This window comes from Martes martes, assembly GCF_963455335.1.
Source record: "Martes martes genome assembly, chromosome: 17".
Classification (NCBI taxonomy): domain Eukaryota; kingdom Metazoa; phylum Chordata; class Mammalia; order Carnivora; family Mustelidae; genus Martes; species Martes martes.
The window spans coordinates 23,441,283-23,456,074 of NC_137905.1; the positions used below are offsets into that span (position 1 = coordinate 23,441,283).

At 40.3% G+C, this 14,792-nt stretch overlaps 1 protein-coding gene across 1 annotated transcript in view; it reads left to right on the forward strand.

Moving 5' to 3' along the window:
* The window catches only part of LOC308358509 (cadherin-8), a gene marked incomplete at both ends in the record, with an annotated part of 287,989 nt that overhangs the window by 209,258 nt on the left and 63,939 nt on the right, over positions 1–14,792 (forward strand). Inside the window, one exon of the mRNA XM_080828719.1 lies at positions 6,312–6,448. Coding sequence (XP_080684845.1) covers positions 6,312–6,448 — 137 coding nt within the window. The remainder of the gene's footprint in view (positions 1–6,311; positions 6,449–14,792) is intronic.

Genomic DNA, 14,792 nt, shown 5'->3' on the forward strand with positions numbered 1-14,792 from the left:
TGTTACAGACCAAGCAGCAGTAATCGAACAGGGGACAGAGGGTCTCAGTACGTAGTGTTGGGGGTGGGATTGGGAAGAGAGGTAGGAGATGCTTTGAATATATATGTATAATACTTGAATATGGACAACAAAATACAAACACACACTGGGACTTTGTGCCAATACCAGTGTTGGTATGAAATATAAATAGTTGAACTGTGTTAATTGAAGAAACCTATAACTCAGCTAAAAATGGTTATTTAATATCCATGGAGCTGCAATGCAGAATAGGGTGCCATTTCTCAACCCAGGGATATCCATGGTCCATTTTGAGCTCTTCTTAGTTACTGCACCAGTGGTATCTTCTTGTATTTACTTCTGAACTCTGCAGGCTACTCTTATTTGGGTCAACTGTGACATCAGTTTGTGTTCATGGTCAGAATACTGTAGATTAAATGAGTTTCCAAACAAGGCGCTGTGCATCTAGGTAGGAATTTTCTTGCATCTGTAGCCTTACTTTCACAGAGTAAGATGATGAAGTTTTTACCACTTACTTCTAAGACCTACTCCTGTAGGTTAGTGAAACAGTAATATTGAAGCAAACCAGGGAATTTGTTGGAATAAAATGAGAAAGTTTAAATAGGGCTTCTAAAACATACTCATTGTACTAGGTGGAGAATGTCTATTCCCAAAATTTCCATCATTAGGATTGATGTTAACATGACCCAAGGAGCCCATTTTCTCACATGCCACTTCCCACGGTGTTAATAAGAAATTCCTTCTTAATCTGGCAGGAAGATGAGTCTCCAAAGTGTATTCTCTTTTTCTCAAAATGAGATCTTTTGTCTAACACACTTTAAGTAATTCTGCAAAGAAACAGCAAATCCAAAACATGCAAATTTTAAAGAAACTAGAATGAAGACTTCAGTACCAGAGGTATGGATCCTGTGACTTTGAAGACATAAATTAGAAAGCTTTGAATTTTTCCATAGATAGAATATGAATGAAAATAGTTCTTTCTCAGTTTTTTATTCTTTTCCTATCCCCATTATTCTTTTCCCTTGTATTTCTTTAGCACCATATTTCACTCTTAGTAAAATCCATGCTTGATAAATATTTGTACATCCTTCCTACAATCCATTGTTGAGTAACTGCTGTGCAAAACCCAACCAATGTGCTACTATGATACAGGAATCAAAAATTTCTCCTTGTCCTAAAAGAGTGAAAATCCGGCAGATGTGTACCTAGAGAAAATGGGAGCAACATCCTTAAGGAGAGGAATGACTCAGACCACATGCAGAAGGCTCCCCATGGATGAGCCGAGGGCTGTAAAACCAAGGACAGCCTTTGATTTCATCAGCTCAGAGTCTTTGCTCCGTGGAAGTACATAGAGTAGGAGATATTTTGAAAGAGGCAAAGACAGGTATCAATAAACCTTACAGAGGGTTCTGGGATATCTCTCTAGCGTCACGTGTGAATTTCTGCCTTTTGTAAGTCTACTAAAGGATGTGAGTGATAGTCCTTATTTGTATATTTCTATTTCTAGAAATTTGTGTCTGCAGTTAACGCTCAGCTTAAAGGCGTCTCTTACAGATTGAAGAATTGACTCACCATTTATTTTATTACTCATTTATTTATTTGCCTAATGTGAGCCATGTATCAATTTACTGCAAAGCACCACTCTCTGAAGAAGGTATCTTCTCCTATTTAGAGAGGAGACTATGAGATTATGAATAGTTACCTAATTTCAATGAGATTCCACCAGTGAGAGCCTAATGAAGGTTCTCTGGTTTCTCTGATTATGCTTCTTCCACTTTATGTGCTGCTACTCAGACAGACACAGGGAATCCCAGGAAAAAGAGAGGCTTATGGATCTACTTCCCATGTATCTAGCCCAAACAATGACTTTCTGTGACTTTACATAGGACACTGGATTCTAAAATCTTAGTTGTTACTCCAGGTTTGCTTTCTTAACCCATTCTGGTTTTTGTTTTTGTTTTTAATTATTTTCTGTTAATTGACTTAAGGAGAGAGGCTATATTAGTTCCTTATTTAAGTATTTATTGCTGCTGATATTGCTATATCACACAGTGGTATGAGTGACTGAGAGGAGAGGGGAGAACTTGGGGTTGCTTCAGTGGTTGGTGGGAGCTTAGAGGACCGGAGAAGAGCAAGCTGAATTTTTGCAGCTAAAGATGAAGTGGTGTGGCTCTGGAATGTGTGCGTGTGGTGGGGAGATGGGGCGGAGCAAACATCTTCTGAGAACATTCCTGAACATGGTATGCTTTCATTTTTTTTTTTTTTTTCTAGTGGAATCTTAAGCTATGCAACAAATTTTAAAATTGTTAAAAATGTAATTCATTTTAACTATGGTTAAAAAAAAGATCACATTTGGGGCACCTGGGTGGCTCAGTCAGTTAAGCATCTGCCTTCGGCTCAGGTCATGATCCCAGGGTCCTGGGATCGAGCCCCATATGGGCTCCCTGCTCAGTGGGGAGCCTGCTTTCCCCTCTCCAGCTCCCCTGTGCTTGTGTTCCCTCTCTCGCTATCTCTCTGTCATAAATAAATAAAACTTTTAAAAAATCACATGTTATTTAATATTAACAAACGATTGAATATGTCCAGGAAATCTTTGAACCTGCAGTGGTGAGTTCATGAGACAGAGAAAAGTTTGTGCAAAAATAAACACCTAAAATAAAGATGCCAGAGATGCCAACATCATGCCCCCACTTGCTCTCTCTTCTCAGCTTTATTTTTAATCACTTAAGCTGGCATCTTCTGTGTGTTTGCTTCTACTGCTAGGAGAACTCAGCTGTACTTATTGAGGGACAAGAGAACCAAGGACTGAAAGGGGTGCTATGTTGGGCCTGAGAAAGGGATAGGGAGTCATCTGGAGAAACGATGTTATCATGTCCATATAAGTAATGATAACGGTACCGATTTTTAAATATAGATTTATTGAGCCCTTATTATGTGTCAGGCCCTGACACAAAAGTGCTTTATATGCATTACTCATTAAAGCCTATTATAATTTCCATTTTACAGATGAAGTAACAAAGGCACAGACAGACTAAGCATAACGAAGTCACTAAGACTTAGCATGACTAAGTCACTAAGATTTAGCATGACTAAGTCACACCTTTGTAAGTGATAAGGTCAAAACATGAACTCAGACAGTCAGACTAGGACCCAGTTTCTTTATGATGAGATTATGAATTTCTGTGGAGCCAATGGCAGAGGACTTTCCTGGTAGCCTGAGAATAAACAGCCAGAAACCCAGGCCATGCCCTTAAGCAACAGAGCAGAAAAGAGTTTGCTAGAAAGTAAAGATGGATTAAAAAATGTATCAGGACATCTTGGGCACGTGGGTGGCTCATAGGTGGTTAAGTGTCTGCCTTTGGCTTAGGTCATGATCCCAGGGTCCTGGGATCCAGCCTCCCATTGGGCTCCCTGCTCAGTGGAAACTCTGCTTCTCTCTCTCCCTCTGCTCCTTCCCACTCCCCACTCATGCTGTCTCTCTTCTCAAATAAATAAATACATAAAATCTTTATTTTAAAAAAACTTATCAGGAGGTCTATAAAGAAGATGGGAAATGGAGGCTTCTTATTCCCTGGCTTTCCGGAAAGGTCTAATTCCTTATCTTATTTAATAAATCATATTTCCTTTTATCTATTTCACTATATGAAAGTATATATAATAACACATATATAATAAATACAAATGTAATATAGATTATATTAAGGCATTGCACATTTGTGTATATAATATAGGCATCTATAATATGTTATGTATTAAAATAAGAAAAATAATCACAATTTTGAGTTCACAAAATTGAGTACATAGATGGCATTCAATGATGTCATTATCGTGCTCGCTTCGGCAGCACATATACTAAAATGATGTCATTATCACACAAATGATGTGAGAGCCCTTGATCCCTGATACTTAGTGGTCTGCACACACGTGTGTTGACAAAGCCTGCCACACTTAGCATCTCATCCAGTCCTCACAACAATCCTATTATCTAATACTAACATCATCCTTATTTTTAAAAAGATTTTATTTATTTGAGAGAGAGAGAGAGTGAGAGAGTGCACAAGCAGGAGGAGGGGAAGAGGGAAAAGCAGGCTCCCTGCTGAGTGGGGAACCCGACGTAGGACTCGATCCCAGGACCCCGAGATCATGACCTGAGCTTAAGTCAGATGCTTAACCCACCGAGCCACCCAAGCACCCTGTCATCCCTATTTTATATGTGAATAAGGTCAGCCCTTTCTGTAGCTAGCTGGTATACACATAGACTTCAGAGGAAATCAAACACGAATATTCATTCTGGTTCTGGTATGTACTAGTTAGGTTACTTAAAATGTCCTCTAAGGGTTTTATTTTTCTTTTCTTTGTTCCATAAGAAACCAAAGAGAAGAGGACAAAAGAAGGAAGAGGCATCTAGCACTGTGCTTGGTTCACATTTGGTGTTGAGTGCATGCTTGTTGATGATGTTGAATCAGGATTTCTGGGATGTTTAGCAATTCTTGGGAGCCTTTATCATAAAGTCTGCTAGACATTAAAATGTCTGAAATGTCTACAGAGATAGCAAGGGGCTTCTTGAAATAGTTGAGGTAGACTTTAAACTGAATTTCAACAAAGTCATTTCTCCCCCATCAAGTTCCTCCCGTTGTATAATCTCGTAATGTTGTGACATTCCTACCTGTGATCTTACTAAAGGGCTGTATTTATAGCCTATTTTATAAATTCTTATGACTCACTCCATACAGTCTGTCATGAACTGGAACTTTAAAAAATGAGAAAAATATCTCCGCCTCTGTTAGAGTGATGAGATTTAAATGACGCCCAAATGTTTTTCTAGTTTTCTGCTATTTATAAACTGTTAAGAAAGGGGCCTTCTCTATCACCTTCCAAGTGGAAAGATTATTAAAGTTTTGTGTCATCCAATATGGTGATTATGCTGAGTGTGATGATGATAATGATAAACACATCTCTAGCAATTTTAGAACATATCGTAGAGAATGATTTATGCTTTATTTTTAGTCTGCAACCATAGCTGACCAGTAAAAAAAATTGAGGTTCGGTGAATATATCCCCAAAATAGCAATACATAAATAGCAGATAGAATGACTGTCTTCTCATTGTATCCTCATCGGCCGAGAGCGGAGAGAGATCCTGTGTGTCCTCCTTTTTTAATAAAGCCATTAATCCCATCATGAAGGCACACCTTCATGGCCTCATCTTACGGTAATTACTCCCAAAGACCTCATTTCCAAATACTATTATATTGGGAGTTAGAATTTTAACCCATGAATTTTGTGGCTACACAAACATTCCGTCCACGGCACCCTTCCTTCGTTCTATAAGAAACTAAAGAGAGGAGGACAGAAAAAGAAGCGGCATCCAGCACTGTGCTTGGTCCCTGATAAATGGTCCCTGTTTCCATTCTATCCTGTTTTAGTGGATCTCCCTACTTATGGGCCAATTTTTCTAAATATGCCTTCGGTTTCTTAAGACACTTACCTTATTGGTTTCAGCATTCCATAACCAAAACACAGATCTTGATGTATAAAGAGAATAGCAATAAATGTTGTGAAAAAAAATAATTACTGCGTTATCTTGATGCCTCGTGTTTCTTAATGATACCTTATCTGAAAGAGTGTTCTCAAAAGAGGAACAACTAACCTGTGCATTTAAAATTGTTAATTTCATAGACTCTAGTGTTGTAAAGCTGCTAAAATACCCATTCCGACTTTTAAAAATTGTTACTAGAGAACCAGCAACCATCTTATTTCCATGGACAGAAACTAACAGGAATCCTCAATATGTACTTTCCTTAACATGAAAACAAAACAAACCGGCAGCAACAATAACAACACATACATGTTGTCTAGCCAGATACGTGCTTAACATAAACACACATACTGCCGTAAATAACATGCTGCCTAGCACTGTCCTGCTTTGGGTTTAAGTTTATTGTTTTATGTGATATTTTGTGGCAACTGCTAATTATCATAAGATGTCCAATAAATGTGATGGATTGTCCAATTAACTCTTCATCAGCATCCGTTTTTGAAGATGCTACCTATTGAAACTGATGGCAGTTTATGACCTCCGTGTTGCATATGTAGCTAATTACTCCTTGGACAATAATTATTAAGTTTCTTGTGCCTCATTCAGTCATTTTATTTTACAAATTATGATGCCACCGAGTTTCCCAATCCATTTGACTTCACAACTATGACTCTCCAAGGATTACTAAAGGTCTGCTGCGGAATATATGGCTCATATAAACATTGAAGTAGATCACAGATGTATCTGTTTTGTAGGTTTTCCATCGACCGGCACACTGACCTGGAGAGACAATTCAACATTAATGCAGATGATGGAAAGATAACGCTGGCCACACCACTTGACAGAGAATTAAGCGTATGGCACAACATAACAATCATTGCTACTGAAATTAGTAAGTGCCTGGGTTTAATTTCTTCCTTGTCTGACTGGGTTCAGTTTATGCCTAGGGATCACATGGTTGATGTGATCCCTGTTTCCATCAGATATTTTGGCATTGGAACTTATTTTATTGTTCCCAAGGAGTCTTTAAATCAATTCTCTCAAAAAGAAATAACTTGCCCAGTGGTAAATTACCAAGGATCGCAATATATGTGGGAAGGAAGCATTCTTATATCCAAATACCCTTATATCACATATCCATTATTCAGCCATTAAAGATAATGTTTTCCACATTAAAATAGGGGGAAAAATTTAGTATGAAAGGTTAGGTTAAAAAAAGAATAGAACTCAAGAATTCTTGACTATAATTTAAGTAAATGGGCCAAACATAAATATTACATATAATACAGAAACTACTGTTCGTATATGTAGACTACATCCATCCTATTCACATATGCAGACACAAAACATAGTGTCAATACACATTATTTTGGATAGATGAAATTATAGATGATTTTTTGTTTCATTTTTAGAATTTAGTGTGATTTACACAGTAACCAAGACTAAAACTGTAACTTTAGAATAATCGTTTTCATAAAATACAGGTGAAAATGTAAGCTTTTTTTTTTTTCCCCCCAGAGGATTTTGCAGGATTGTTGAAATAACATATGTTCGTCTTTCAATTTTCAGTGAGCACAGTTGCTTTGATTACACTAATGGGCACTACTATTGAGTCCCTAAACCAGTAGCTATGTGGTGGAATTTAGTGCTACACCATCTTTGAGAATTTGCCCTCTGCCTCATCAGGTTTTTGTTATACAAAAACATGCCAAAGGAACCTAATACTCATTTTATTTCCAAACAAAATACATTTTTTTTGTTATCTGATGTCCTTCTTTCTGTAAAGGACCTGATAAGACCTTTACAGTTGACACAGGTTCAAGGGAGACAGTCAATTCTGAAAGGAGTTGGGAATCTAAATAAGGAAATAAAAATCAACATTAAGGAAAATTCATGGGTATACATACAGTATAGAGGGGGTAGATGATAATTATAGGATGTGGGACCTAAAATCTCCTCTATACTCTCTCTAAAATCTGCTCTGTGTTTTCACAGCTAATGTGAGAACACGGCAAACATCTCAGAGATGATGCTTAATGATTAATGATTAATCTGATTAACATGATTAATCTGTGTGTAAAACAAGAATAACCCATGCCTCAGGAAGGGCACAGCTTTTCCTTGTTCTGAGATAAGGGGGAAATGTCCTCCATGGAGCCCTATTAAAAAACAAAACAACCAAATGAAAATGTATAAAAAAGTGAAGATTTAAGATGAAGACAATCTGTTTTTATATAGCAACCTTGAATGCAAGTAGAGAACATGCAGCATTCAGGTTAATAGGAAACTTCAGCCCTACCCAATGGACGGTTCTGGAGGGAGGATGAACTTCGGAAACTCTGGTGTTTTTCTGGTTTAGGAGTAGTATTCCCTTCCCCAGTGTGTTATTCTGGTCACAGTTTTTCCCTCGTTAATAGCACGGGATAGAGCAAACAAACTATACCACTTGGTAACTGGTTTATTAAAAAGGTTAACTCCAGACATGGTACAGACATGAAATTTTTATAATTTACAATGTTGAAGCCACATTATTGCCTTAAGCCTCTGAGAAAAACTGTATACATTTAGATTGCTTTAGGGCTTTATAAAAATGCTCTAAAGGATCACAGCTTTCTTTAAAGTACGTAGGCAGTAATTACTTTTTAAAGAACCTCCTCATATTGAATACAGCCTAGTTGAGTTATCCTTAATCCGCGATACTTTTTTTTTTATGAGATGGATGCCTTTACTTAATATTCATCAAGGAGGTCCTAATTATAAGGATCTATGGTACTCCATTCTAAGGAATAAAAATAAATGAATGCGCAGAGCAGGTGGTTAAGAAACATTTCAGGGACAATACAGAAACAAAAGACTCATTTGTAAGGAATCACAGACAAGTAAGGAGGCAGACACAAAAGCAGATGCTCTAAGGTAATGAGCTGTTAACTCTGGGGTGACAGGGTACCAACCCAAGTCTGTGGAGACATTCATTTGCTCATTCACTCAATAATTATTTATTGAGTCTATACTACTTGCCAAGCACTCTTCTAGTGACTGGGGATATAGCAGTGAGCAAAAGAGACCAATCCCTGTTCCTCTTGGAGTTTTCCTTCTTGTGGCTCCTGGAACCACCTGCGTATGAAAGGGTAAGTTGAAATCTGCTAGATATCCATAAAGAAAGACAGAGGGGTTAGGAAGAAGGTGATGCGTGTTGGGAATTCCATGCAGTTCCGTGTTGATGGTATGGAAAAGTACGGTGATGGAATGCCTCCCATGAACGCAGGATTCTATTTATTTATTTATTTATTTTTAAAGATTTTATTTATTTATTTGACAGAGATCACAAGTAGGCAGAGAGGCAGGCAGAGAGAGGGCGGGGGAAGCAGGTTCCCCGCTGAGCAGAGAGCCCGATGCGGGGCTCGATCCCAGGACCCTGAGATCATGATCCAAGCTGAAGGCTTAACCCACCAAGCCACCCAGGCACCCTGCAGGATTATATTTAAAAATGAATCATGATACACATGAAAAAAATAAGCCTTTATATGTACCCATAAAATAATTAGGTAAGGTCATTTTTAAAGTGGTAGAGATTATTATTATTAATGAATACAGTGTAATCAAATTATAAAAATATATCAAAACTTAGACCAGATAAAATTTTCTTCATGACTTGAGATAAATCACTCCAATATGTCCCAGATTAAGCTTTACAGTTGGTTCTGTGTAGGCAATAAATACAGAATGGCTCTGCCCACATAAAGACTATCGGCTTGTCTATTAACCTTTTATTTTATTTTAAGATTTTATTTATTTATTTGACAAGACAGAGATCACAAGTAGGCAGAGAGGTGGGCAGAGAGAGAGAGGGAGAAGCAGGCTCCCCGCTGAGCAGAGAGCCCGATGTGGGGCTCTATCCCAGGACCCTGGGAACATGACCTGAGCCAAAGGCAGAGGCTTTAACCCACTGAACCACCCAGGTGCCCCTGGAACTGTAAACTTAGATGTCAGTCTGTTCTTCTTGGGATGTTAGCCTGTAGCCTTCTTAGTACCAGCAAGAAAGAAAGTATATAAAAGAACTTTAAATTTTAGCTGTAAAATATCAGCTGAGGTGGGCATAAATTTAGGAACTTTAAAAGTACAATTAAGCCATTTTTCCCCCTAAATCATAAAAGGAAGTAGAAATAATAAGATCACAGAGAACGTAAGAAAAATTGGAATTACATGAAAATGGCTGAGAATCGTGTTTGACTTGGTGTTATTATTTAGCCCATCGTGTAATGTTTATCTTCCAAAGCCACATACCATGTCTTGGGGAAAAAAAAAATATTAAAGGGAGATTTATTGTATTTGGACAAGTTGAAGATTTAAAACCACCCAGGACAACAGAACCCTATAGGGGTTCTAATAAAGCTAAAGAAATATACATTCCAGAGAGAACAATTTAAAATTATTCTCTGGAATGCCATCTCATCAGATAAAGATTTAAACAAATAAAGCTTTAAAAAAAAAAATAAAAAGGATCTTAGGGACGTCCGTCTGTTACCTCTTAATGAGAATGGAGATGTCGTCCTTCACCGTCCTGTGTCAGATTCACGTAACCAAAGGCGGAGATGCTTCACTGTGTGTATTACACAAGTATTGCGGCGGTCATAGATCTAGCTTGCCATCACGATCAACAGGCTCATCTCATTACATGAGCTGGCAGTTAGATGTCCCCGTGCTAACAAGAGATTAGGCCTGTGGAGCGAGTCTCTGCTAGTAACAATCCCGGCGTCTGCAACTTCAGTGCGCGTCTGCTGCTGTTTAACGCGGAGGTGAAGGGTTAAGGTAGGTTCAGTTGACAGTTACACACTGAAAAAGTATTGTGTAAGCCCTACGATGCACCAAATTCTCCCAACACTCTGAGAAATTAGGTACTAGTAATATAATTGACCCTTGAACAACACAGGTTTGTTCTGCATGGGTCCACTTATTTGCAGAATTTTTTTTTCAGTAAATATATTTACTGTACTGTAAATGTATTTTCTTCTGTTCCTTCTGATTTTCTTAATCGTATTTTCTTTTCTCTAGCTTGCTTTATTATAAGACTGTGGTATATAATACATATAACATACAGAATGCGTGTTAAAAAACTACTGATGTCATCAGTAAAACTTTGGTCGGCAGTAGATTATTAATAGTTAAGCTTTTGGTCAGTCAAAAGTTATGCATAGATTTTCAACTGTGCAGAGTCGGGGGGATTGTTGGTGCCCCTAACCACCCCCCCCCACGTTGTTTAAGAGTCAACCGTATGCCTTTTTCAGACAAGAAAACTCGACTAAATAACTAAATAAATAAATAAACTAAATAGCTAAATAACTTGGCCAAGGTTTCACAGAGAGCAAGGGCTGGGTGAGGGGGCAAGATGGGTATGCGTGCCATTGACCTGCTGATGACATTGTTCTCTTCCATGGAAGAAACCTCTCTTATAGCTCTTTCCTTTCAAACTCCTGCTTAAATTGGGCCTCCTGTGCGGCCACACCCTTTGCTGAAGCAAGTGAATGAAGTTGTTCCTTTGCGCAAAGCAGAAGGCTGGTCGCCGGGACGGGGGTGTGGTGGGGAGGAAGAACAGACATGCACCGACCACATCAGCACCTGCTGTTCTCTAGTGTCTCTAACCAAGGGTAGGAGGATAGCCTACTGGCCAAGGCAGAGCTCTGCGACTGTTCAGACTGGGATTCTTTAACTATTTTAGAGATCAGGAAAATGAGGAACAGAGAATAGAGGACACACAGTAGTACATTTTAGAGCACGGCCATTTTCGGTGAAGATCACAGAGAACATGTCTTAACGTAGCTGACCTGGATCACCTCCAAGGAAGAGCCCTGGCATCAGGCCAAGACCTGCTGCATCAGAAACTCAAGGTGGCAGCTCAGGAGCCCACTTTCCTGAGCTCTCCCACGTCCTCTCCACCCCCACCAGGTCCCGCCTCAGAAGTACCTAAATATTTAACAATGCCTTGAAGGAAGACAGAGAAAGCGGCGGTTCTGTTGTTTGCTTTTGTCTTTATTTGCTGTCCTTCCTGTGGTGATTAGGTGGCATCTCCCTGAGCTGTGATGTGGCCTCAGCTCCATCAGACGATGTATAGGGTTCCTCTAGGTTGAACAGGGTGCTACGACCTACCTACCAGAGCAGCGTGATGAGCAACACAGCTGTAGGGGACATAAAGGACACTGGAGAACTGTGGGGAAATCCACTTGCTTTGAATGGTCTTTGCAGGGGGTTTTCAGAGGCACTGAATGCCAATTTTAGAGCAGCGAAGCTGGGGATGTGAGGTGGTACGCGTGGAAACCGCTGACCCTGTGTGCTTGGGAGCCGGCTGCTGGCACAGACAGAAAGCACGACTATTGGCTACCTGAAGGTATTTTAAAGCAGGAAGCATATAATTGCCCATTAAATTAATCTCTTAGAGTTAGTGGTAATGCATTGCTCTGGCCCACTACGGTGGGCTGCGCACAATATTGCAAATGAAGCTTTTCACTAATGATGACTAAATCTCCCCGGGAAAACACTAGTTTGATAGCACTTAAGAAATGTTGGTTTTGTTTTGTTTTGTTTTTTTCCCCCCTGGCATAAGGCCCAGTTGCTAGAATAATTGCTTTGTCCAACCCAGGATACTTAGGAAAAATATATCTGTATAGCTCATTGTTCAGAGAAACCTTGTGTCCTGGAGTTGGCCATGTCCGTTGGCCATATAACCTCTGGCAAATTATTTCTCCTCATTCGCTCTCAGTTTTTGCATCTGTGGAATGGGAATCAAAATTGTTCTGTAAAATCTTGGGTGTAGTGAGAATTGAATTAAAAGTGATAGTACCAAACCTCTTCGCTCAAAACGCATCTATAACCTCTAGAAACTGATAAATTGTTATTATTAATGCAGCCCTAATCCTTAATTTAAATATATTTATTTGGTTTATATTGTATGTTACTCCACCTCCTCCCACAACAACAAAATTGGTAATTGCGGTCTGTGTATCATTGCTAGGGGCAGCTAAACATCTTCATTGCACAGACAATAGGATTCCTATCCAATAGGATACCTACTATTCACTGCCCTTCCTTTTGTCCTTGGTTCAGGATGGTAGACCACCTGCTGGCTAAGGAAAGGCCCTCACAATGAAGCAGGCACATTTTTGGAGAGCCTGCTTGGACTAAAGACTTCAAATTTTGTATCAAGATCGTTTGCAAAATATTTAATCTCTTGTTCTGTTGCCTGTGGCATAATAGAGGCCAGAGTTTCATTAGGATCAATGCTGTTCCCTAGTGTAGGATGGAACGGAAGCAGATGAAGGGACGCCATTGTCCGGGTCGATAACTCTCATAGAAGGGAAAGGGAGCTGGGAGCCTGAGGTGGACGATGAAATTCAGGTGTCGGGGTGGCTAAGGGTCTCCCCAATAACAGGCTGTAGCGATACGACTGAGAATATAGTCCATCATCTCAGACAAGCACACAAGTGCTGTAAGGTGGAGATCGGTATTGTTAACAGCAAGGTGATACTGAAGGGATGTGGAAAATAAAATAGGTGAAGGTCAAGGGGAAGCTACAGGTTCCTGGAAAAGGGGTCAGCATCCAGTTCCCAGTTCTCCAGAGGGAAGGATTGGAATCAGCGTCATTCTGCACTCCAGGAAGTGCTGGGGCGTGCCCGGATGAGTATCGTAGTGGGTAGCCCGCATCAGCTTTACCACATCCTACATAGCCACTCCAGTTCTTTGCGTACTGGCCTGGGAATTTCCCCCAATTCCTCTGTGTTCTGCAACCATTCTATCAGTATCTTCCCGCAGGCTTGCCATTGTTTTCATCTCTCCCCGTCTGTTGTTCTGATCTACTTTAGAAAAGCATGCATATTGAGACTGGAGATGCGGATTTTAACCAAGAACTTCTTTAGGATGTCACTGTGACTAAGAGCCCTTTAGCCCTAACGTAGAAAAGGAAAGTGAGAGGTTTCTGTCCCTGTCTTGTCCTGGTCTCATTATAAACCACCCACCCCAGAGCCTCAATGGTAATTGCAGACGAAGGAGAGAAAGGAGGTAAGCAGCACGCTGGCCACTCAGTGCTGCTCTGAGGGTAGCAGATATGTGGGGTGGGGGGAGATGGGGAAGGCCCTGGATACAGATATATGCGTGGATTTTAAAGATCAGGTAGTAGTAGGTTGATTACCTTCAGGCTTTGGTTTCTCTGGGGCAGAGGAGTTACAGGGACTCGTGGGGGAAAGGTAGATAGTTATCAGTCTGGAAGTCAAAGAGAACAAGGGAGGATTTTAGTGCCAGGCTTGTAAGCCCCACCTCTGTGATGGAATCATTACTTTTGTCCCTTAACTCTGTGGGCAAGGTGCTTGCTTACCTTCTCTCTGTGGTTCAGTTCCCCTGGGTGTAAAATGGGGAACGCGTTGGTGTATCCTCAGACGTATAGGATGGTGATAAGTTTATTTAAGTGGTAACATTGTGCCGAACAGTATAAAATTATTAATGGACACAGGACCGGTTCTGAGTTCAGGTTCAGCTGCTTGCTGGTTTAAAGGCAAACTTGAGAGGGGTGCCTCGGCGGCTCAGTTGGCTAAGCATCTGACTTGATTTTGGCTCAGGTCATGATCTCAGGGTCCTGTGTTGGGCTCCATGCTCCTCGTGGTGTCTGCTTGACATTCTCTCTCCCTCTGGCTTGTGTGTGTGCATGCTCGCTCTCTCGCTCTCTCTCTCAAATAAATAAATAAATATTTAAAAATAAAGGAAACGATGGGAAGATGGTAGGCTAACGTTCTAAAGAACATCATCCCAGTCCAGGTGAAGCAGGAGGGTGGTTTTTTTTGTTTTGTTTTTTTAAAGATTGTATTTATTTGAGACAGCACAAGAGAGAGCATGAGAGAGAGCACAGGAGCAGAGGGGAGGGTCAGAGGGAGAGGGACAGGCAGACTCCCTGCTGAGCAGGGAGCCCAACACAGACTGGATCCAGGACCTTGGGATCATGACCTGAGCTGAAGTCAGATGCTTAACCCACTAAGCCACCCGGATACCCCAAAGCGGGAGTTGTTTCTTTCTTTTTTTTTTTTTTTTTAAGATTTTGTTTATTTATTTGAGAGAGAGAGGTGGGGGGAGGGGAGGAAAGGGAGGGAGATAATTCTGTCCATTCCACACTGAGAGCAGAGCCAGCCTGGGTCTCAGTCTCACCATCCTGAGATCATGACTTGAGCCTAAACCAAGAGTCTCTCAAGCAAATGAGC